This window comes from Peromyscus maniculatus, chromosome 22 (genome assembly GCF_049852395.1).
Source record: "Peromyscus maniculatus bairdii isolate BWxNUB_F1_BW_parent chromosome 22, HU_Pman_BW_mat_3.1, whole genome shotgun sequence".
In the NCBI taxonomy this organism is placed as follows: domain Eukaryota; kingdom Metazoa; phylum Chordata; class Mammalia; order Rodentia; family Cricetidae; genus Peromyscus; species Peromyscus maniculatus.
This window is the reverse complement of record NC_134873.1, coordinates 20,174,069-20,198,000: the sequence shown is the minus strand read 5'-3', so window position 1 is coordinate 20,198,000 and position 23,932 is coordinate 20,174,069. Positions and strand designations below refer to the sequence as shown.

The window sequence follows — 23,932 nt, the reverse complement described above, 5'->3', positions numbered from 1 at the left end:
ATAGTTGTCCATAATAATCCCCACTGTTATATTTAATATTTGCCCTTAAATGTTCGTTTACTTGAAATTGCATTTATTTGGGGGTTTCCTTTACTTTTCTGATTAATCTTAGAGGTTTGTCAATATTACCAATAAAAAAAGCTTTTCCAACACAGATATCTTTATTTTTATGTTTATAAATTTCCATTTATTTCTGTTCTGATTATTATTTCCTCCTTTTACTAATTTTGTGTTTGGTGTATTCTTGTTTTTCTATATCCACTAGATGCATCATTACATTATTTATTTGAAATCTAATTTTTATTTTGGGCTTATTGCAATAAATTGCCTTCATAAGTACTGTTTTTACTATATCTCTTAGCTCCTGATATGTGATATATCCACTTTTGTTTGTTTGGTATTTTTCTTTTTAAATTACTTTTTCACTAATTGTATTTTTTAATTTCTCATTTATACCATGAATTATTTTTAAATGTTGTTTACCTCTCTGTATTCATTCAGTTTCATTATATTTATTCTATAGAACTCTTTCTTAATCACTTTACTTCTATTTTTTCCTTTGAGGTCTATTGTTAACAGCTACTATGCTCAGCTGTCATGTTACCACTTTTCTCCTGATTTTTGTGAGCTCAGAATGACATCAATGTATCTGGCTAATCAGATATCTCTGTCCTTTTATAAGTGGCATTCAAGGTAGATAGCTTTCTTTGAAAATGGGTAAGTGCCAGTTTGATAAATTATGTAGGCTTTAGCTCCAGCACCACAGTACAGTCTCTCTATGGCTTCTTTTATGGCAATCAGTAAGATTTGGATGTGGCGCATGGGCAGAGGGTCAAAAATCCTTCAGCTCCAAATGCCACAAGGATAAAAGGGCACTCTATAGAGTCAAATGTGAGGCACCCAAAAATATTGGTGGGTACTCACTATGGCTCCAGAAACATGCAGGGTGCATGCATATTTTCTCAAGACTGGTGGCAGGTTCTTGGGCCCAACAACGGCTCTAATGAACCAAAATCATACATGGCACTAGACAGGGATGGACCACATGGCAGATTAGAATAAGATATTGAAGCTGACTACTTCAGGTCTTACATTGTGGAGGACCCTGACTAACAAAACACCTTCAAAAAAAGAAGTGAAATAGGGTCACTGCACCAAGATACATCTGATCAATCAATGACCAAAACATCATTTTGTGGTAAATGACTGTATCTGTGAATTAGACACTTTTCTAAATAATTAAGGTGTCAAAATGAAATAACAAAAGTGGGATGAGTAAGGTGCTTACTGTGCACGCCCCTACAAAAAGCTAGGCATGGTGACATGAATGCGTAGTCTCAGCTCGAAGGTTGGGAGAGGATACGGAGCAATTCAAATTCTCACATATTACAGAACAGAATATAGGACAGTGGGCTGGAGAGGTGCTTCTATGGGTAGAGGCACTTGCCGAAAAGCCTAACAACCTGAGTTCCATCTCTATGACCCACAAGCCAGAAGGAGAGACGTAGCACCCAAAAGTTGTCCTCTCATCTCACAGACAATTCATAGTAAACATGTTCTCTGCTGCTTGAGCACACACACAATAAATAATAAATGCTTTCTTAGACATCTACACCAAAAAAAAGTATAATACACATTCACATAAAATCATCAATAAATATTCACAGTAGGACAATCACAGTATCCCAAACCAAAAGCAACCAAATCACTCAGATTGTAAATTAATCCTGTGTTGAGTGAAAGAACCTCCAGAAAATAGAGAACATTTAAAATTCCTGTAAGCCTTCAAGTGTTTAACCAAGGGCTAAAAACAAATATTACACCAGTAAGTGGAAAGAAATCAATACAGTAAGTTCAGGAAAAATTACCTGTGAATCTGATCTTGTCTACTAGAACGAACTGGAGCTAATCCATCTATTTCATCAAAAAATATTATAGAGGGTCTCATCAAATATGCCTAGTAAACAGAAAATAAAATTACTTCATTAATTTTTCACTTTGGAATTTAACTTTATATTTCCTGAGAAAGGGACATAAAAGCAAACAGTACAACATGCAGCAAGTATTTAAAGTACACAGTAGAGCTGGGGAATGTAGCTGAGTGGTAGGTCATTTTCTTAATGTGTACAAGGACCTGGGTTCAATCCCTAGAATCAAAAATCAGAACAAAAGAGCACAGCAAAAAGCAAACAGCAGCAGCAGAGTCAGCTGCATGGTGCCCCACAGCCCACAAGTACTGTTTCCCACAGAGCACGAGTACTGTTTTCAGGCATTTGTTTATCTTTTCTTTAATAATAAAAATTGAACTCAGGACTTCACAGACACTTAGACCACAATCCACACACTGCCCAGTCACTAACACTTGTTCTTTTTAACATAACTGTATATCTAAATTATCTTCAGTATAAGTACATAATATTTGCTACTTTCATTTTTAAAAATTATAATTATCAGCAAGTGTTTAAAAACAGAAGCAAACATTTCATCAAGCCGTAATCACCCAAGAAAACTATGAGATAGCAATAAAGTAAATATAAATAATCTTTATAATTTAGGGCCACAATCTTAACTGAGACCAACATACAGTACTATGTCAGGATGATAAGACTAAAAAGTATAAATGACAAAATGTTTTAATTTTGACAATTACGAGCATTCCCATGAATTCTTCAATTTTCTGTTACTGTTATTTTACATTTTTTGCAGTCATTATTTTTCCTTAAATTATACAGGCAGCATGTTTTTCTTAGCATTAGAAACTGAACACAATGAAGTGTAGATCTTATTTATTCTTCTTTCTATTATCCAAAAGACATCGGTTTTCACACTTTTTTTTTCTTAAGACAAGGTCTCACTATGTAGCCCTGATTGGCCTGAAACTTGCTATGCAGACCAGGATGACCTTGAACTCACAGAGATCCACCTGTCTCTGCCTCCCAAGTACTGGGATTAAAGGTGTGCGCCACTACACCCTAACTACACTACAACTTCTAAATATTTGAATTGTTTCACCAATTATATATCATTTTTTGGAATAAAGAGTATTTTGTTTGTTTTGAGATTCTCATTCTGCAGCCCAGGAGGGTCTGGATTTCACCATGAAGACCAGGATGTCCCCAAAGTTTCAACTGCTGGAATTAGAGGTGTCAGCCGAAAAACCTGGCTTTCACCATAGAAATGCATGGCTAATAAATTCTTGACTGTACTTTAATAAAATAAACTGCCAAATATGTCACACTTCCTTCACTAAACCCAAGAGTTACATGAAAACTGACGTTAGGACTAACTTTTTAAGATATAGGAAAATTGTGTTTTGCTTGTTGTTTGTTGGAACAGGGTCTCACTCTCTAGCTCAGATGAGTCTGAGACTGACAGCAGCCCTGCTAGCTCACCCTGCTCAAGGCTAAGAATATAGCACATTCCACCAGGCCTGGTTTTTAAGCTCAACTGATCCACTCACCTCAGGATCAGGAGTGAGAGTTCCTTTAATATCATGTTCATTTATTTCCTGTAATTCTAGGGATTGAACCCAGGATCTTACACACAGTAATAATAATAATAATAATAATAATAATAATAATAATAATAATAATAATAAAATAACAGAGACTACAACTGCATACTACCATGTACTGCTACATTTAACCTACACATTTCCTTTCATTCTGCCTTTTCAAAACATTCATTTAATTTTGAATTCTACCAGCCATGTATTTATAATCTGGTATAGTCCAGATAACTATACCTCAAACATTTGTTTCTTAAATTTCTGGACCTAAAGGGTAGCACTTAAATGATAAAAAGAGAAATATTCAGGAGGTAGGGCCTAATAGGGGTTCCTTGGGTCACTGAGGACACATTCTAAAAGAGACTGTGGGACCCTGGCCTACTAATATTTCATTTTTTCCTCCCTGGCTAATGAGGTAAAAATATTAACAGTTTGGTTCTGCCATGTGCCCTGCCATCATGTGCTTGCTATCTTACCATAGGCCTAAACCCAAAGGACCAATCACAGACTACAACCACCATATGAGCCCAGATAAACTCATCTCTTCATAAGCTAATTGACCCAGGTATCTTACTACAGTGACAAAAAAAAAGTATCTACTATATAACTATGACAATAAATAACACAAGTTTTGTGAGATTCTTCCCACAAATTAACATTTTCTATCAGTACCATTTCCTCAATAAAATAATAATCTAAGCTTACTTTACACCTCAGGAGCCCAGTGGAACCTAACATGGTATTGTACACACAATAAATGTTTTATGGATCATAAATATTCAAATCTACTAGGAAATGGGGTTAAATATAAATAGGTTCCTACACCCATGAGTTCTGCACAATTCATGAATGTTTTGACCAACTGCAGATAAATCTATTTTTTAAAAAATCTGTATCTGTAGTATCTGTAGCAAACACGTACAGAGATGTTTTTCCTTTCATTGTCCCTAAAGTAATAAGTGTGTCTACCCTGTGACCCATGTGCCATACATCCATGGATACAGCCCACAAGATTGTAAACTTACTTAAAACAAAATGAAATATTTTTACGTGTATCTTTTAAATTCAACTGAATGGTTCTGGAGTGTGAACTTTGCCAAAAACAACATGTTCTTGCAATGTCAAAGGGTTGGGCATGTCTGCCAAAATTAACTGCATAGTACATATGTTGTATGAGATATCATAAGAAATATAGGGATGATGTTAAGCATATGGAAAGAAGTATATAAGCTACATTCAAATCTTTTATTATTTATATACTAGATTTGAACATCTGTAGATTTTGGATGTACCAGCAGATAGGGACTGCTGGAACCAATCCCACAAATAACAGAAAATAACTATGCCTTTAAGGTTTACAATTTAAATTATTGATACTAAATTCCACATACTAACTGGAATATATGTCTCCTCATAACTCTATCTGGAGACAAAATATATTAATTACTCTTTTAAAAAAGAAAAAGATACCCTTGAATTAGCTGATTTTTCTTACCTGGTCAAAAAGAAGCCTAAGTTGCCTTTCAGACTCACCAACCCACTTGCTCAAGCAATCTGCTCCTTTACGCATAAAAAAAGCCACCTTTTTTTCTCCTTGACTGCATTCATTAGCTAATGCTCTGGCAACCAAGGTTTTACCTGTGCCAGGAGGGCCATAAAACAAACAACCCCTAGAAGAATAAAGAATCAAAGAAATTTATTTAAAGAAGTTTATATCAGTGATTTTACAATCAAAGAATTTTATATAAAGATTATCAAAGAAAATTAATGTCATCATCAATGATTACCAATTTAAGATTTCCCCCACCACATATAATTTTAGATTTCTATATCATAATTTTAAACGTTGATAAAGCTTTTTCTAGTGTATCTGCAAAAGTTTCACTTTGCTGAGTCCTCAAAGGAATCAGGAAAGGGTTAAAAGTATAGAACAATTCTGAAAAGCCTGGAATTTCATAACTCCATAAAGAATTTCATCTTGTGTCCGAATGACTCCTAAATAGGCACAAGTTGGAAAACAAGCCTAAATAATAATCCTAATCATCATTGTTAGAATACGTCAAAATATATATGAAATTTTTATAATCAAAGACTAATTAATTGATAGTCAATCAATTAAAAATAACAGTACAACAATAAACATTTAAGATATAACATACCTTGGAGGCTGAATTTTAAATTTTTCAAAAATTTCTGGATATAAAAGTGGAAAAACTACCATCTCCTTCAGAGCGTGTATATGATGGCTCAATCCACCTATGCTATCAAACCGCACCTTGGGAAAAAAAGAGGGGGAAATTTAATATAAGATGATTCCATAATCATAGGTTTGCTGTGGGATAATGCTTTTGCATATGAGTTGATAAATAAAGCACTGATTGGCCAGTAGCAAGGTAGGAAGTATAGGCAGGGCAAGCACACTAGGAAAATGCTGGGAAGAGAAACAGCAGAGTCAGGAGCCGCCAGCCAGACACAGAGGAAGCAAGAAGACAGGGTAGAACTGAAAAAAGACACCAAGCCACATGGGTAAACATAGATAAGAATTATGGGTTAATTTAGGTATAAGAGCTAATCAGTAATAAGCCTGAGATATATGGGTTAATTTAAGTGCAAGAGCTAATCAGTAATAAGCCTGAGCTAATGGCCAAGCAGTTATAATTAATATAAGCTTCTGTGTGTTTACTTGGGGGACATGAGTGGGAAAGATTTGTCCTGACTGCCGGCCGACCTGGACACAGGAAAACTTTCAACTACATAGGTTCCAAAATTTTGTCTGTTTTTTTTTTTTAGTGTAAGTCTTACTATATAGCCCTGTCTGGCTTGGAACTCTCTGTGTAGATTAGGCTGACCTTGTTCCATCTGCCTCTGCCTCCCAAGTGCTGGAATTAAAGGCATGTGCCACCACACCCAGCTCAGGTTCTATAAATGCTTTTAATTTGAGTTCTATGATTCAGAAATACATCTCTTCAGAAGCTTTTGAGCATACATACAAATAAGTCTTGACTACATACAAATAAGTGTAGAAAACTAAGTCAAAAGTAAAAAACTCAACTGAGTCAAATAATGCTATCTTTCAGTAATCAAGTAACTCAGGAATAAGATCAATGACCAACCAAAACCATTGACAAGTATCTGAGAAGGTGGCACATTGATGAACTAGCAGTTCAAATCCTTTCAATATCTCACATACCTTAGGCATCCTCAGCTAGTGCACTACCGTCTCCCCTGAGACAAAACTTAGTTCATACACTATGAACCAAAGGCTGAGGGGCCCCCAACTGGATCAGGCCCTCTGAATAGGTGAGACAGTTGATTGGCTTGATCTGTTTGGGAGGCATCTAGGCAGTGATACCAGGTCCTGGGCTCATTGCATGAGTTAGCTGTTTGAAACCTGGGACTTATGCAGGGACGCTCGGCTCAGTCTGGGAGGAGGGGACTGGACCAGCCTGGACTGAGTCTATCAGGTCGATCTCAGTCCTGGGGGAAGCCTTGCTCTGGAGGAGGTGGGAATGGGGGGTGAGCTGAGGGGAAGGGGAGGGGGGCAGGGAGGGGGAGAACAAGGGAATCTGTGGCTATTATGTAGAACTGAATAGTATTGTAAAATAAAATAAAATAAAATAAAATAAAAACTTAGTTCATACAGAGAGCAAGAAAACCTTTGCCACCACTGTGGCTCTCCAAAACACAACATAATCAAACAAAACCTTACTCTTTAGTATTTAATTCCTCTACCAAAAAAGAAATTTAATATTTTCCCATAGGGGACAATAATGAAGAAACAGGAATGCACTGGTATATCATTGATATATCAGAAATGACAGAAACTGCTCCTCTCACTCATAATAGTTACATCAATTAAAAGACTGTAAAGAAAGTATATAGAAAAGCTGCCTAAAGAAAATTTTATAGAATGTTAACGGTGATTGTCTATTGGATCCCCTGGAGCCCTTTCCTTCTCATTCTACCATGGAACTTGGAAGTGTTGTATGAATTATTTATTATGACATGAAAAATAAACTATAAAAATTGAAGCAGGTCAAAACCAGAAACATTTTAAAAGAAGCTAAATTTTTTTTTCTTACATGTGTTATCAAATTAGAATTGACTGGCAGAGACATCTAAAGTTAATAGACTTGTAAGAGTAAAGTACTGCCAGGCGGTGGTGGTGCACACCTTTAATCCCAGCACTCGGGAGGCAGAGGCAGGCGGATCTCTGTGAGTTCGAGGCCAGCCTGGCCTACAGAGTGAGTTCCAGGACAGGCACAAAGCTACACAGAGAAATCCTGTCTCAAAAAGAAAAAAAGAATGTAAAAGAGTAAAGTATTGGTAAACCAAATCTAAAAAGATGATACAGTCCTCAAGAAGCGTACTATTTCCTAGGGATTCAGGACACATATAATCTAAAATTTCCTTCAGTCCTAGTTAAGAAAACAAATATTTTACTCTATGACTTTGGATTGGAGGAAACTAAATTTTTATCCTCAATAGTATATTGAACTTTAATTTGGTAACTTCTTTTAAGTCACACATAAGAATCAGTTAAATTATGTTATATGAAGATGCAAGGGACCCAGAAAAACTCAGATAAATTCTTGATTATGAGAGAATATTTCAAATTACCCCAACATGAGTCATTTTGATCAGTGGACCAACCACATCTTCATAAGCTTGGGTCTTCTCATATCACATCCCTTCCTTGGGGTACAGTCATTCACTGTCCATAATGACTTCATCCGTGTTTACACTGATGACACAGACCTAAATTTCTACCCCAGGTATTTCTACCTTGTAGCAAACCAAATCAATGCTTACAAGTAACTTCTACTTGTGGTATGACAGAGATCCCGGTAACACGTCTGCAGTCAATTAAACCCTCTTCCCATCTTATTCCTCCTCTTGTACACTCAACTTCAGATAATGAAACCACCCAATAACAATCAAGACTATGCATTATCTACCTATTTATTTAAGCCAGAAGCCTGCACAACACACTCAGTTTGTTTCTGTCATTCTCCAAAAGCAATTCAATCACAAAATTCCATCAATTTGAATACCTTAATTCTCTCAAATCCACTAATTTTTCTGCAATCCTACTTTATATGGTAACTTTTGCTCAGGATTGGATTACAAATAATACCCAAGCAGTCCATGTAATACCAACTTTGCTTCCCTTAAAACTCATTAACAACATTACAACCAGAGTAAGGTACATAAAATCCAAGTCTGTTTATGAAATCAGGTAACTCCAACAACAACCCACTGGTCCTTGTGGTACACAGAAACCCTCTCAGCTTCATGTCCTATCTGCTATAGAAAAAAACCTAAGTAGCATGTGTGACCAAGGTTTTGAGGACCCAAAACACACACATGAAACTGTTAATATTGATCATATCTGACTTTTTCATGTGTTGTTTTAGAAATAAGGAAAACCTTATAAAACAAAACAACAACAACAACAACAAAAAACTACTTCTGAGAAGGAACGTTAACAAACTTACTGATTTATCAATGTTCATCGGATCAACATCAGCCAAACTGGCACCCACTTTCACTCGTTCTCGGAGAATGCCACTAGCTAAATCTTCTGCTCTGAAGTTCATAGGTAAACACCTGAAATGTAGAAAACAAGAAGATAAAGGTATAAAACCTTCCCAGGGCCGGGGACACAGCTCAGTGGGTAAAGGCTCTTGCTGCCAACCTGATGGCCTGAATTGGATTACAGGGACCCATGTGGTAGAAGGCAAAAATCAACTCCCACAAGAAGCCCTCTGATCTTCACACATGTACATAATGATTTACAAAATAAATAAATAAATGCTTAATTTTTTAATCCTTTACATTTTAATGTCAAAATAAGTTTAAAAAACAAACAAAAAACACTTTAATATGTTGTTCATCTTTCTACCTTATCATAACCCAGGAAACAACATCAAAAGGATTCATATTTTAAACTACCATTCCTAAATGCTTTCAAATGACCAAAACCAGTTAGTTCTTCAACAGATTAAGCAAACATGAGCATTAATCTATTTTCTCAGAGTTTAACCTCTCCCGATAGGAAAGCTGGGAGCTTGATCTTCAGTGTAGTGATGATATGAGTACTAGGACCTTAAGGGGTGATCCTCAGTGTAGTGATGATATGAGTACTAGGACCTTAAGGGGTGATCCTCAGTGTAGTGATGATATGAGTACTAGGACCTTAAGGGGTGAAGCCTAGCCAGAGGGCCCAGGTCACTGGGACATACTACAAGAAAAGAGAAATGCCTCCCATGAGACCTGGTCAGTATCTAGTCTCAGTCTCCCATTTCCTACTTCTCCTATGATATCCTCTCTTCGTGTGTTCCTGCCATAATGACATCTGCTATACTGTGATGCAGCCACGGGGGCCTATCACCAGAGCCAACACCATACTGTATGCACTCAATCTCCAAAACTATATACCAAATAAAATCCTTTTCTTTACAAATTACCTAGTCTCCAGTGGGTCATTATAGCAAAGAATATAGCTTAGTACAGGTAAAAATCACAATATGGCATAGCCTCAAAAGTGGACAGTTTCTATGGTAACTCCAACTTCACTGACATGTTTGAATCCTAATTTACCTTTAAAAAAAAAAAGTATTCCCAAAGTAGATTATCATGACTGGGGATACAGCTTGGTGATACAATATACTCCTATCTGTAAGCTCTGGGTTTCATTCCAAAACTATCATCATTCTCTTCTCTCTCTCTCTCTCTCTCTCTCTCTCTCCCTCTCCCTCTCCCTCTCCCTCTCCCTCTCCCTCTCCCTCCCTCTCCCTCTCCCTCTCCCTCTCCCTCTCCCTCTCCCTCCCTCCCTCTCAGAAGATCAGATGCAATGGGCTTTAAACACTTGTGTGTAATTTAGATTTTAAATGAGTACAGTGGCACACATGTCTAGGCCGAGCTTCTCAAGAAGCTAAGACAGGAGACTCCCTTGAGCTCCGAGTCCAGCCTGGGCAGCACTGGGAGCCCCTGTCTCAAATAAATAAACAGACTTAGATTCTTCTCTTACATCTTTTTACCATCATCCATAAGATTCATTTTTAATACATAGTTTATATTAACACAAACCTGAAAATGGTTAACTAAAAATGTTGTGTTTCTACAATTTACTATGTGGACAAATCATAGAAGTACTTGCTAAATGTCAAATCACTAAATAAAATCACCTTTATTATTATAAATGTAAAATAGAAAATTGAGCCAGGTGGTAGTAACACACACCTTTAATCCCAGCACTCAGGAGGCAAAGGCAGATTATTTCTGAGATCAAAGCCAGCCTGGTCTACAGAGTGTGTTCCAGGACAACCAGGGATATGCAGAGAAATTCTGTTTCAAAAAACAAAAAGGAAGAAAAAAAAAAGGAAGGGAAAAAGGAAGACAGGATGAAAGAAAATGTACTCAGCTTTTTGAAAGGTGATAGTTGCTGCAGTTTAGTTAGCTATTTACTAACCAGTCAATTATTCTACTGAGGCAAAGATCACCAAAGGCAGACAACAAAAACAAAATGAAGTTTACTTTAAAAAAAAAAAAAAAAAAAAAAAAGGCCAAAACTCCTGTGTTGGATGGTGCATTCAGTAGGCTTTGGGTAGGACATTTAATTCAAGGCCAGCCTGGGCTCCATAACAGAACCTTATTTAAAAAAAAAAAAAAAAACAGAGGCTCCTGAAATAACCATATTAGAAACAGCACCCTTCTCTGAATGTTATACTCATTATACGTGTAAAATCGACCTCATGAAATGGATGTGAGCTAGAAGGAAATACCGAAGGAAAGATGGCAGTACCTCACAGGCTAACCTGATGTCCTTGCCTCTCCCTCCTTTTCCTATTCAGTATTATGTGACTTTAGCACTTACAGACTAAGTCATTTAAGGGACCACCCAAGATTAGATTCCCCCTGTAATAATTATAAAGTAGCACTGCCTTCGGCCAAAAAATATTTAAAAAACTGGGGCTGAAGAAATGCTCAGCAGTTATGAACACTGGCTGCTCTTGCAGAAGACCCAGGTTCATTTCTCAACATCCTCATGGCAGATCACAGACATCTATAACTCCAGTTCCAAGAATCTAATGCCCACTTCTGGCCTCCATGGGCACCAAGTGTGCACATGGTACACATACACACATGCATGCAAACACATATATAAAATAAAAACAAATAAAGGCTAGCAAGATGACTCAGGAGGTAAAGGAATTTATTACCAAGCCTGATGACCTGGGTTCAACATGGGAGCACATGTCAGAAGGTGGGAACTGATTCCGAAAATTGCTAAGTAAATAAACACACACACACACACACACACACACACACACACACACACACAATATTTAAAATACTAGCATTAACAAAATGCTGTTATAAATAAGAAATTTTTTGCTTGTTTGTTTTGTTTTTCGAGACAGAGTTTCTTTGTGTAACAGCCCTGGCTGCCCTAGCACTTGCTTTGTAGACCAGGCTGGTCTCAGACTCAGAGATCCACCTGCCTCTGCCAACTGAGTGCTGGGATTAAAAGAATGCACTACCACACTTTCTTTTAAAAAGAAGAAAAAACTGTTTTTCTCTTCTACCATAAAGGCAACACTAAAAAATGGACTAACCTGTTTCTTGCTCTTGCCATACTTTTTGATTTCCTTCTTTCAAAGCGTTCTTCATCAGAAGAAGTTGTATCACTACTGTGAATGGCATGTTTCTTCCTCCTATTAAAAAAGGGAAACTATTACAGTTACTACTATAGTATCCAACAGCTTTCTACCCCTGTCTTCTGGGTCTTTCATTTGGTGTGTGTGCTTGCTTGCTTTGGTGGTGGTGCTCTTAACCCAAGGCCTTAAGAATACGGAGTACCTACTCCACCACTGAGCTAAGACCTGGTCTGCTGGCTGCATTGCAAAGCACATTCTTGTCATAGCTATAATTAGCACAGGAAGAAAATCCATTATTTCACTCAGCAAATGTCTATTCACATCACTGTCTTCATGCAGTTCACATCTCTCAAGGAAAGAAGGTTAAGCTCCACAGAGAAGAATAAAAATAAGAAGAGAACACCTGTAGTTTTTCAAATATAAAGTTTTAAAAATTAGTCAAATTAGTTATTATGTCATTATTATAAGTATCAAAATCTCAAAGAACAGGTCATTTGTCTTCTTTATTCTTCCTTTCACAAATTACCAGCAATAGTTCAATCATTTTAAAAAGTAAATATGTGTTTACAGGAAAAATAAAGGCTTTTATTTCCTACTAAAGACTCTTCTAACTTGCTTGAAACTTTACCAAACACGTAAAATATTTTTAAGGAAAAAGAAAACAAGTAGCCAGGCATGATGGTATACATCTGTAGTCATAAGTATTTGGGAAAAGCATGAGGTAAAAGGCTCTCGAGCCCAAGAAACCTGCCTGGACAACATAATAAGATCCTATCTCAAAATAAGTAACAAGGGGGCTGGAGAGATGGCTCAGAAGTTAAGAGTACCGGCTGCTCTTCTAGAGGACCCAGGTTCAGTTCCCAGTAATCACATGGTGGCTCACAGATGTCTGTAACTCTAGATCTATGGAATCCGAGGCCCTCTTCAGGCCTCCAGAGGCACCAGGCATTAACAGTGCACAGACATACATAAAATAATAATTATCTAAAAAAACTAAATAATTTATAATCACAAGCATACTAAGGAATGACTAGAAAACTCATTAGATTAAAGTCATTCCAAAGAAGAAATAAATAGTGTTAAATTATTATATAACGGGCCAGGCACTTTGGCACACACTTTTAACCCCAGCATTTGGCAGGCAGAGGTAGGCAGATCTGTGAGTTTGAGGCCAGCATGGTCTACAGAGTGAGTTCCAGGATAGTCAGGCCAAATAGACAGATCTTATCTCAAACACCAAAAGAGGACTGGAGAGATGGCTTAGTGGTCAAGAGCACCGACTGCTCTTCTAGAGGTCCTGAGTTCAATTCCCAGCAACCACATGGTGGCTCACAACCACTTGTAATGAGATCTGGTGCCCTCTTCTGGCCTGCAGGGATACATGCAGGCAGAATAATGTATACATAATAAATTAATTTAAAAAAAAAAGAAACAAAGAAAAGAAAAAATATATTACATAACTGGTCTAGAATCTACAATAATTTTTAAAAGTTATCACATTGCATCCCTTCAACATGTCTAGACTAAATTTATCATAACCAAATGAAATTCTTCATTCTTTTAAATTGTATACTTCAAGACGCAGACACAAACAATAAAAATGAATCAGACTTAAAATCTTCCAGCTTGGTATAGTGGTATATGCCTAGTAATCCCCTCACATAGGAAATGGGGAGAAGTGAGTTCTAGGCCAGCCTGCTCTATGGTGAGACCTTGTTTCAAATAAATAAATAAATAAGCTTCTACATCACAAAGAAAACAAATTACCAGAGTAAAGAGACAGCCTAGAGAAAAAGAAAATCCTTGCCAGCAATTTATCAAATGGGGGTTACTATCCAGAATATGTAAAAAAATAAAAAATAAAAAAAAAAAATAAAAAAATTAAACACAAACAGACTATATAACATTCCAATCTATAAATAGGCATTCTAGAAGAAGAAGTAAGATGGTTACCACAAATTCAAAGCCAGGGTGATATAGAAAGGAATTGCCTTTAAATTTTAATAAATAAAAATAAAATGATACATTTCTAAACTTCTGTACCTACTAGCTTTGTTTTGTTTTTAAGGATAAAAAGGGGGAAGTGGCAGCTGGGTGGTGGCGCACACCTTTAATCCCAGCACTTGGGAGGCAGATCCAGATGGATCTCTGAGAGTTCGAGGCCAGCTTGGTCTACAGAGCAAGATCAAGAACAGGCACCAAAACTACATGGAGAAACCCTGTCTCAGGAAAAGAAAAAAAAAAAAAAAGTTGGGGGGAAAGTGTCAATGACCAACTACCGAAGTATAGTTGGCACAAGTATCTGTATTCCCAGCTAGTAGGAAGCTGAGGCAGGAGAATAACTTGAGCTAGAAGCTTCAGGCAAGCCTGGGCAACAAAGCAAGACCAGCTTTCTCAGGGGAAAAAAATGGTCAATGTCTCAAAGAAGGACATCCTGGGCCATTCACCACTCAACTCATATGAGATAAGAGACTGCATTGCTTAAGGATGTGAAAGTTAAAATTTATTTAAAAATTAAATTTAAGGGATTGGGGACTTAGTTCAGTGGTAGAGCACTTGCCTAGTAAGCACAAGGCCCTGGGTTTAGTCCTCAGCCTAGGGGGAAAAAAAGTAAAAGTAAACTGTGAACCAAAAACAAGTCACGAGTAGGATGAGAAGTGTTAGTCACTAATGAAAGAAAAACAGAAAACAACCAGGAAGAAAGGGAAGGAGAGAAAGATATAATTAAGTCTCTCCTTTTCTCATCAACAGATGTAAACATTCTCTTATTTCAAATCAAACACAGCTTACCTGATATGGCTTCTTCTTGCTGGGGACCTGTGAATATCAAACAGTGTGTTTTCCCTCTTTTTTTGATGAGCTGGTACTGAAAGAAGAAGGCAGGTACAATAACTAATAGTACATTAATAAGCCCATGCACTAAAGGAGCATAAACTGCCTCTGTCAACTTTCTATGAGAACCTAACCACGTATCTTCAACTTCCACACCCTTGTCTGAAAGCATAAAAAGATAAGCACTTTCTGTTAGTACTATTTTGCTTCAAAAAAACATTCTAAATAGATGTTAAGTTAATATTTCCAAAAGCATAGTCCATTTTTAAAACTTTTTAGTAGGGAACAAAGCAGCATAATAATATTCCCAGTAATAATCCCCCCCACAAAAACCTAAGTATGAATGAACAAATCTTCATGCAAAAAATACCTTCACAGGCCAGGCGTGGTGGCACACACCTTTTATCCCAGCACTCAGGAGGCAGAGGCAGGTATATCTCTGAGTTCGAGGCCAGCCTGGTCTATAAATCCAGTTCCAGGACAATCAGGACTGTTTATTACACAGAAAAATTCTGTCTTGAAGCCGGGCAGTGGCGGCGCAAGCCTTTAATCCCAGCACTCGGGAGGCAGAGGCAGGCGGATCTCTGTGAGTTTGAGGCCAGCCTGGGCTACCAAGTGAGCTCTAGGAAAGGCGCAAAGCTACGCAGAGAAACCCTGTCTCGAAAAACCAAAAAAATAAAAAAAAATAAAATAAAAAAATTCTGTCTTGAAAAACTAAAAAGGAAAATACCTTCACAAGAGCTAAGAAACCAGGTTAGGAATCACAGTACTTGGTTACAGAATAATATTAAAATATACATTAGAAAGGTAGAAAGAAAAAGTTTACATTGCCTGCCTCACACCACCCTCATCTCCAAGCAGCAGAGCACAAACAGAGATGCATCCTCTTGGAAGAAAGAGTTAAAAAGAAGTCCTGAACTTTGACTTCATCCCAGGACCAGGCCAGCCACAGTACCAACCCACAGACCAACTCCAGGATGGTTAGTGCATGTGGACTTCCCCTAGGAATCTGCCTGAGCATGATACGATGGACTCAAGGCCCGAACTACAACACTACAGCCAGCTACAGGAGCCTGGCACTTCATAACCCACAGTGATGGAAAGACCTCAGCCATGGATTTTAAGCATGAACCTTAGCAGCCATGGACTTTGTGAGAGGGTGTTGTAGGTTCACATACACATGTGTCTGCAGGTGCACTCTGCTATGAATGCCAGAGGCTGACACTGAGCACTGTGTGTCATTCTCTTCCACTCTCTATCCTATATATATATATATATATATATATATATATATATATATATATATATATTTGGTTTTTCGAGACAGGGTTTCTCTGTGTAGCTTTGCGCCTTTCCTGGAGCTCACTTGGTAGCCCAGGCTGGCCTCGAACTCACAGAGATCCACCGGCTCTGCCTCCCGAGTGCTGGGATTAAAGGCGTGCGCCACCAACGCCCGGCTATATCCTATATTTTGATGCAGAGTTTCTCACTGAACTGGGAGCTCTCTGGTTCTGCTAGACTAGCTGCACAGTGGACTCTCAAATGCCTGCCACCAAGCCTATCCCTCTAAAATCGCATATGCCCAAATAAACTCTCTGTTAAGTTGCCTTTGGTCAGAGTATTTTATCACAGCAACACTAAAGTAACTAATACAGAAGCTGGTTCAATGGGGTTGTTGCTATGAAGAATCTGACCATGCTGGTTTTAAAGGTTGTAGAAGGTGCGACAGACTCTGGGCTAGAAAATCCACTAAACGCTGTAACCAGCGGTTAAGGGGCCATTCTCGCTGGAGCCTGAAGACAATGATGTCAGCATGCTGACAGCAATGCAAACTGTAGATAGGGGCCTGGCTCAAGAGGCTTCATCTCCTAGCAACTGGGCTAGAAGCCATTCATGTGGCATTTTGTAAAGAATCTGGCTGCCTTCTCCTGCTAATGTCCTAAAAATTTGTCTGACATTAAATTTAAAAGTAATAAACTCACTTCTGTAGTGAAGAAAATCTCAAGACAGTATAGGATTGACTCAGTGTCAAGGTAATTACCTGATAACTTGTATGCAGATCTACAATAATAAATTTTTTTTAAAAAGGCAAGGAGGAGAGGAAGAAATACTAAATGTACAGTTTGGAAGAAAAAGAACACCAGGAAGCTTAATATTACATCCAAGTCATATGCTGAAAGAGAGATTGTAATCATTAAGGAGAGGCCCGCTCTGCATTGGAACAATGGGAAAGGTGTCTTGAGGGCACAACCCTACCCATCTGTGGTAGTTTGAGTAAGATGTCACCTATAAGTCTCAGGTATTTGAATACTTGGTCCCCAGGTGGTGGATGTTTAGAAAGTGACTGAGTGATATGCTCTCTGTGCCTTCTGCTTGTGAATCAAAATCTAAGTGTTCAACTGCTGCTCCAGCCTCCTGCTACCAGGCAATCACTTTGTCAGCACAGACTCTAACCCTCTGGAACAGTAAAGTAAGCCCAATTAAACTCTTGTATAGTTAGTTGTCTTGGTCTCGGTTCTTTATCACAGAAACAGAAAAATTACTTAAGAGAGCAGCCAAGCTTCTGACTTGGGATAGGAAACAGCCTAAGAGATTGCTTCCTCTTAGAAAGCAACTGTTTCAGTATAGGAAAGCTGCTACTAATGTGGTTGAAGTGGGTGAGATTCTAACCCAAGATGGAAGCCAAACTTGGTAGTATCATACATATGGTACTAGCTTTGGAGGCATTAAAACTGCAAGAGTGACTTTCTCATTCCCTGGCCATCTTGGCAGTTATCTTGGTTGGGGGCTGTCCCTTCACCTAAGGCAGGAAAATGGTGGCCGCAAAGAAGTCGAGAAAGTCTCTGGAGTCAACCAACTCTAGGCTCCAATTTGTTATGAAAAATGAAAAGCATGTGCTGGGATACAAACAGACTCTAATTATGATCTAACAGGACAAAGTGAAATTGGTTCTCCTCCTTGCCAACAAGTGCCCAGCTTTGAGGAAATCTGAAATAGAATTATACTGTATTGGCTAAAACTGGTGTCCATCACTACAGTGGCAATGATATTGAATTGGACACAGCATGTGGAAAATACTACAGAATATGCACACTAGCTACCAACGACCTGGGTGATTCTGATACTGTTAGAAGTATGCCAGAACCAGGAACATTTTCCTTTAATAAACTTTACCAGAGCACCTTTAAAAAAAAAAAAAAAAATCTGAGAGTGAACCTGTTGTAGATTCTTCTTCTACAGTTCCAGAGAGCCACTGAGACCAAGCATCACGTAGTAATGCAAAGTCGCTGTCAGAAAAAGGTCCTGAGAGTCTATTATGTGAAGCTGTGAAAATGAAACCTGGGTTATAGTGAAGACGCCACGATACATCTGCTGGATTGAGTTGCATACCGGAGTGGAACCAGGCCAAGAGAGAGATGTGCGCAGTAGAGAGCAAAGCTGGAGCGGGACAGCCATCTAAGCCCTTTAAAACTAGTCACAGATACAAGGAATGGAGATACAGGATTTGGTATCTACCCTACTGGGTTTCTATCTTGTTTTGGTCTAGTATTTCTTCATGATATCCCCATTTCTGTCTTTTGGAATGGAAAGGTACATTCCATGCCATTGCATATTAGAAGTATGTAATTTGTTTTTTATTTTACATGGGATCTCAGCTAAGTCTTGAAGTTGGACTAAATGCATTTCATGGGCCTATGGGAACAGGTAATGGAACAAGAATGGCCGCCATAGGTCAATTATTAGAAGACCAGTTGGTAATGCTGTCTGGAGAGGTTATGGGGCCTTGAGGGAGAACATATGACACCAGGAGTGGACTTTGAGAGTTTACAGCCTCACCTCACTTGCAGCTCACTGTCTGCTCTCACCATGTGCTTTAAGATGTGATCTCTCAGCTTCCAGCTGCCTGCCACCATGCCTCCCCCACCATTATGGACTCTCTCTGGAACTACAAGCCCAAATAAATTCTTTCTTCCTTAAGGTGCCTTTAGTCTTGGTGCTTATCACATTAACAGAAAAATAACTAACTAGGGCAGTTACTGATGAAGACACTGATGTTGATACTTACACACACATACACCTACATGCACATGCCATACACATACAGAAATTTGCCACTGGCAAGTAAACATGAGAAAATGTTCAACCTCATTAGAGAGACACAAACTAAAACTACAATACACACCCTATTACAGCTGAGTCCTGCCTGTGATCCCAGCTACTTGGGAGATGGAGAGGTACAAATACAAGGCCTGCCTGGGCTACAAATGAGTTCAAGGCCAGCCTTGCAACTTAGTGAGACCTTCCTTAGTAAGACTTGGGGTGTGGGGGGAGTTGGAAAAAAAAAAGGAATAAGGAGTGGGATCTAGCTCGGTGCTAGAATACTCAAAGAGTGTTCAAAGCCCTAAATTCAATCCCCTGCACCACCAAATTACAGACACAAAAAGCCACATTATTAGACTAATCATAACAAGCACTGGCAAGTATCAATTCTTAAACTTAATTTATTTTCAGTAGTCAGAGACAGTTCTGTGGGTCTACCTCAGGTGGTCAGGCTTAAGCAGCAAGTGTCTTTACCACTGAGCCATCTCACCAGCTCTAGAGCATCAACTTTTTCTCTTGGTTTTTTTGAGACAAGGGTCTCACTGTGTAGCCTTAGCTGGCCTAGAATTTACTGTGTAGACCAGGCCGGCTTCAAATTCATAGATATTCACCTGCCTCTGCCTCCTACAGCTGGAATTAAAGTATTTGTTTTTATTAAAGTCTCATGCTCTTATGTAGTCCTACTGGCCTCAAAATCTAGACCCTTCTTCCGCCCCAGACTTGGAGTACTGATATTAAAGATGTGCACCACCACACCTGGGTTTGTAACAACCAATAACCAAAAGCTAGAATTAACCCATTAAAAAATGAATAATAAGACAGTTGTGATGGCTCATACCTATAATTAGTATTACAATAATTATGCTGAGTGAAATAAAAGGCAAAAATGTAGTATTTTAGTATTTCAAAGCTGTGTATGGTGGCTTGTGCCTATAATTCCACCATTTGGGAGACTGAGGAAGGAAGTCTGAGGCCACTCTAAGCTACATAGTAAATTCCAGACCAATCTAGACTAATAATGAGACTCTTCCAAAAAATTAAATGAAAACAAGCAAATACTTACAATTTTATTTATATAAAATCGAAAACATATAAAGCTGATTTAAGGTGACAGGAAATAGATTTAGATAAGTATCCAAAGACTAATGACACAAACGAGAGACACAAATGACTGAGAGTAGAATACACATAGGAATGAGGAAATCTGGGGTGCTGGCATTGATGAATCTGTTCATTGTCTTGATTATGGTGATATCTTCACAGGCATGTACATATTACAGAACTTGCCAAATGTAGAATACAAATACATGTTTTGGACATTATTTCAATTAGATTCAGAAAAAGAAAAAAAAGCAAACAACCCAAAACATCAGAATAATGTTTCCCAACCTTTTTTCTACCAGAACACACCCTCTCATTAGGGACAGCTGAAACAATGACTCCTAACAAGAATAAACGGATGTCCGAACACTTAAACAGCTTCTAAGAGAATTAGTATACCTCTACCAATCACTATTTTAGAGTTTAAAATTCTAAGTAAAGGGGCTGAAAAGGTGGGTCAGTGGTTAAAAGCACTAGCTGCTCTTCTAGAGGACCCTAGTTTGAGTCCCAGAACTCACATGGCAGCTCACAACCATCTGTAACTCCAATTCCAGGGAATCTAATGTCCTCTGCTGGCCCTTGTAGGTACCAGGCATACACAAGATGCACAGGCATACATGTATGCACAGACACACTTGCAGGCAAAACACCCATACACATAAAACAATTTTTTTTTTGAGACAGGGTCTCTCTACATAGTCCTGGCTGCCCTAGAACTCTATGTAGACCAGTTTAGCCTCAACTCAGAGAGACCCACTTGCCTCTGCCTCTTGAGTGCTGGGATTAAAGGACTGTCAAAATAATTATTTTTTTTAAATTCTAAGTAAAAAGGATTCTTGAAAACACTATACTAAGTGAAAAAAGGGTAAATAAAATATCACATATAGAGGCTGTCTCAATGACAAAGCACTTGCCCAGAATGCAGAAAAACCTACATTTAATTCCTGGCAACAAGACAAAAAACACAGAACGAAACAGACAGGCAAATCTATACATACAGAAACGAGAAAGTAGTAGCCAAAGGAATGAGGGGAGGAACAGGCGATAACACTGTGATCACACACCTGGACCTCCAAGTATGCTGGAAACGATGCACAGGACTTACAAGAGGTTTCATTATTGTAAATTCAACACTGCTGTTTTGTTTTGTTTAAAGGGGGTCTTGCCAAAGATGAATACCTTGCCTCAAGCAATCCTTTACCTTCAGCTTCCTGAATAGCGAAGACCTCAGGACCACACTACTGAGCTCAGAAAAATGTTCTTTTTTCAGAGCAGTGGTAAAGCTACTCAGAGAAAACAAAGTTTAGAGTCACCTACCTATTGGCGGTGCTTGGTATCGATCCACTGTTTTTCTTTGTCTCAAATTATATGGCCTATCATTTTCTTCTCCTTCTGCCTCTTCAACTTCTATGTCACCATCCTCCTCTTGAGATTCTGGTTTCCATAATGAAAGAGGAAGACACTTTAATCCACAGGTATGCTCCTATTCTACAACTGAGTATTTACTTTTATCCATTATCTTTTTTCTACACAAGTGACATTTTAAAAATGCTAGCAATTTATGTATGATAATAGCATAAACTAGTATAACCAAAAATAAACCTAGGTAAATATAAAAGCAAAAAAGTTCTTCTTACCAATATTCAATACAGTTCTCTGAGAAAATAGACCACTGTGATGGTATAGTGGTGCATACCTTTGATCCCTTTGATGCCAGCACTCGGAGGCAGAGGCAGGCAGATCTCTGTAAGTTTGATGCCAACCTGGTCTACAGAGTGAGTTCTAGGACAGCCAGAGCTACATAGTGAGACCCTGCCTCAAAAATAAATAAATGGATGGATGAATGAATGAAAGAATGAACGAATGAAGAATAAATAACAAGCCACTAGGATCATACCCAGTGTCTTGATTTTCTTGGGAGGTTTGTTTTTTTGTTTTTGTTTTTTAAGGTTTTTTTTTAGGACAAAACATATACAATGAAAATAAATAAAATCTTTTTTTTTTCTAAGATAGCATGTAGATTAGACCAGCCTTGAAATCACAGAGACCCTCGTGCTTCTGCCTTCTGAATACTAGGATTGAAGATGTGTGCCACCAACCAGGATCTATCCCTGGTGCATGAACGGGCTTTTTGGAGCCCATTCCCTATGGTGGGATACCTTGCTCAGCCTTGATGCAGGGGTGAGGGGCTTGGGCCTGCCTCAACTTGAAGTGCCAGGCTTTGTTGACTCCCCAGGGGAGGCTTTACCCTCTCTGAGGAGTGGATGAGGGGTAGGGTAGGGGGGAATGTAGAGAGGGAGGGGCAGGAGGGCAGGGAGAGGGAACTGTGGTTGGGATGTAAAGTTAAAAAAAAAAAATTTAATTAAAAAAAAAAAGATGTGTATCACCATGCATAACTAAATTAAAAAATGTAAGTTTAGCCGGGCAGTGGTGGCGCTTGCCTTTAATCCCAGCACTCGGGAGGCAGAGGCAGGCAGATCTCTGTGAGTTCGAGACCAGCTTGGGCTACAGAGTGAGATCCAGGACAAGCTCCAAAGCTACACAGAGAAACCCTATCTCAAAAAACCAAATATATGTTTAAATAAATAAATAAATAAATAAATAAGGTCATGGTGGCATACTCCCATAATCCTAGGGAGATGATGGCAAGAGGGTCAGAAGTTCAAGGTCATCCTAAATATGAGCTTAAGGCCAACCAGCCATACGAGACCTTGTCTCAAAAGGGGAAAAAAAAACTGAAAAAATTTTCACACTACAGAAAATCTTAATCAATGTACAAAAGATAAGGTTCTCATGTACCCAGGCCTACCTTAAACTCTAAGAATGCCCTTGAACTCCTGATCCTCTTGCCTCTCTTCTGAATGCTAGAATTATAGGAATGTGCTACCTCATCTAAATTGTGCTGTGCTAGGGGTCCAACCCAGGGCTTTGTGCTCTCCAAAAAAGCACTCTACTGATCAATTGAACCACATCCTTAGCACCCAATCCATGCACAATTAAAAACAAAGTCTGATTAGTGCTCAAATCATACTTAATTCAAAGAACTGTTCTTAAGGTAAATGCTGAAGAAATGAGCAATTTTTGTTGACAGTGTCATAGTCTGTTAAGTCTGTTGGTAACTAAGCATAACTGATCACCTTTTACTAGGAAAACATACGTAGGAACTAAAAGGCATCAGGACACAGACTTTAAGGGTATTGATACTATGTAGTTATTGACATGAAAGATCATTTCATGATAATCATCTAGCCAAAAAAAATTAAATTATAATGGACTGGTTTGGCTATAGCTATGATAAAATATGTATGTGCATATAAGATAAAAAAGCATGAAAAATGTGTAGGCATGTGCATTCCAAGTACAATAGAACTCATGACTAACTTTTTAACTACAGGAACTGCCAACCTAATACTATCAATATTAAAGCACAGAAAAAATGTTATAGGTACCAATGAATGATACAGAGTGAAGTGGAAAACTAAATGTATAAGAGACTTTATGTTTTACTTATAACATCTGAAAGTTTATTTCCAATTTTTTGGTTTTGTTTTTTTTTTCCCGAGACAGGGTTTCTCTGTGTAGCTTTGCGCCTTTCCTGGAACTCACTTGGTAGCCCAGGCTGGCCTTGAACTCACAGAGATCCACCTGGCTCTGCCTCCCAAGTGCTGGGATTAAAGGCATGCGCCACCACCTCCCGGCTATTTCCAGTTTTGACATTTTTCATTGT

At 38.3% G+C, this 23,932-nt stretch overlaps 1 protein-coding gene and 1 pseudogene across 5 annotated transcripts in view; one reads left to right on the top strand and one right to left on the bottom strand.

Moving 5' to 3' along the window:
- The window catches only part of Atad2b (ATPase family AAA domain containing 2B), a 140,035-nt gene that overhangs the window by 78,520 nt on the left and 37,583 nt on the right, over positions 1–23,932 (bottom strand). For all 5 annotated transcript variants that reach the window (XM_076559637.1, XM_015999997.3, XM_006981432.4 and 2 more), the window contains 7 exons: positions 21,523–21,639; positions 14,962–15,037; positions 12,130–12,228; positions 9,007–9,118; positions 5,668–5,783; positions 5,004–5,178; positions 1,869–1,957 (listed from right to left, as the gene is read on the bottom strand). In XM_076559637.1, the coding sequence (XP_076415752.1) occupies positions 1,869–1,957; positions 5,004–5,178; positions 5,668–5,783; positions 9,007–9,118; positions 12,130–12,228; positions 14,962–15,037; positions 21,523–21,639 (784 nt within the window). The remainder of the gene's footprint in view (positions 1–1,868; positions 1,958–5,003; positions 5,179–5,667; positions 5,784–9,006; positions 9,119–12,129; positions 12,229–14,961; positions 15,038–21,522; positions 21,640–23,932) is intronic.
- LOC102915270 (large ribosomal subunit protein eL30 pseudogene) lies at positions 17,817–18,228 on the top strand (annotated as a pseudogene).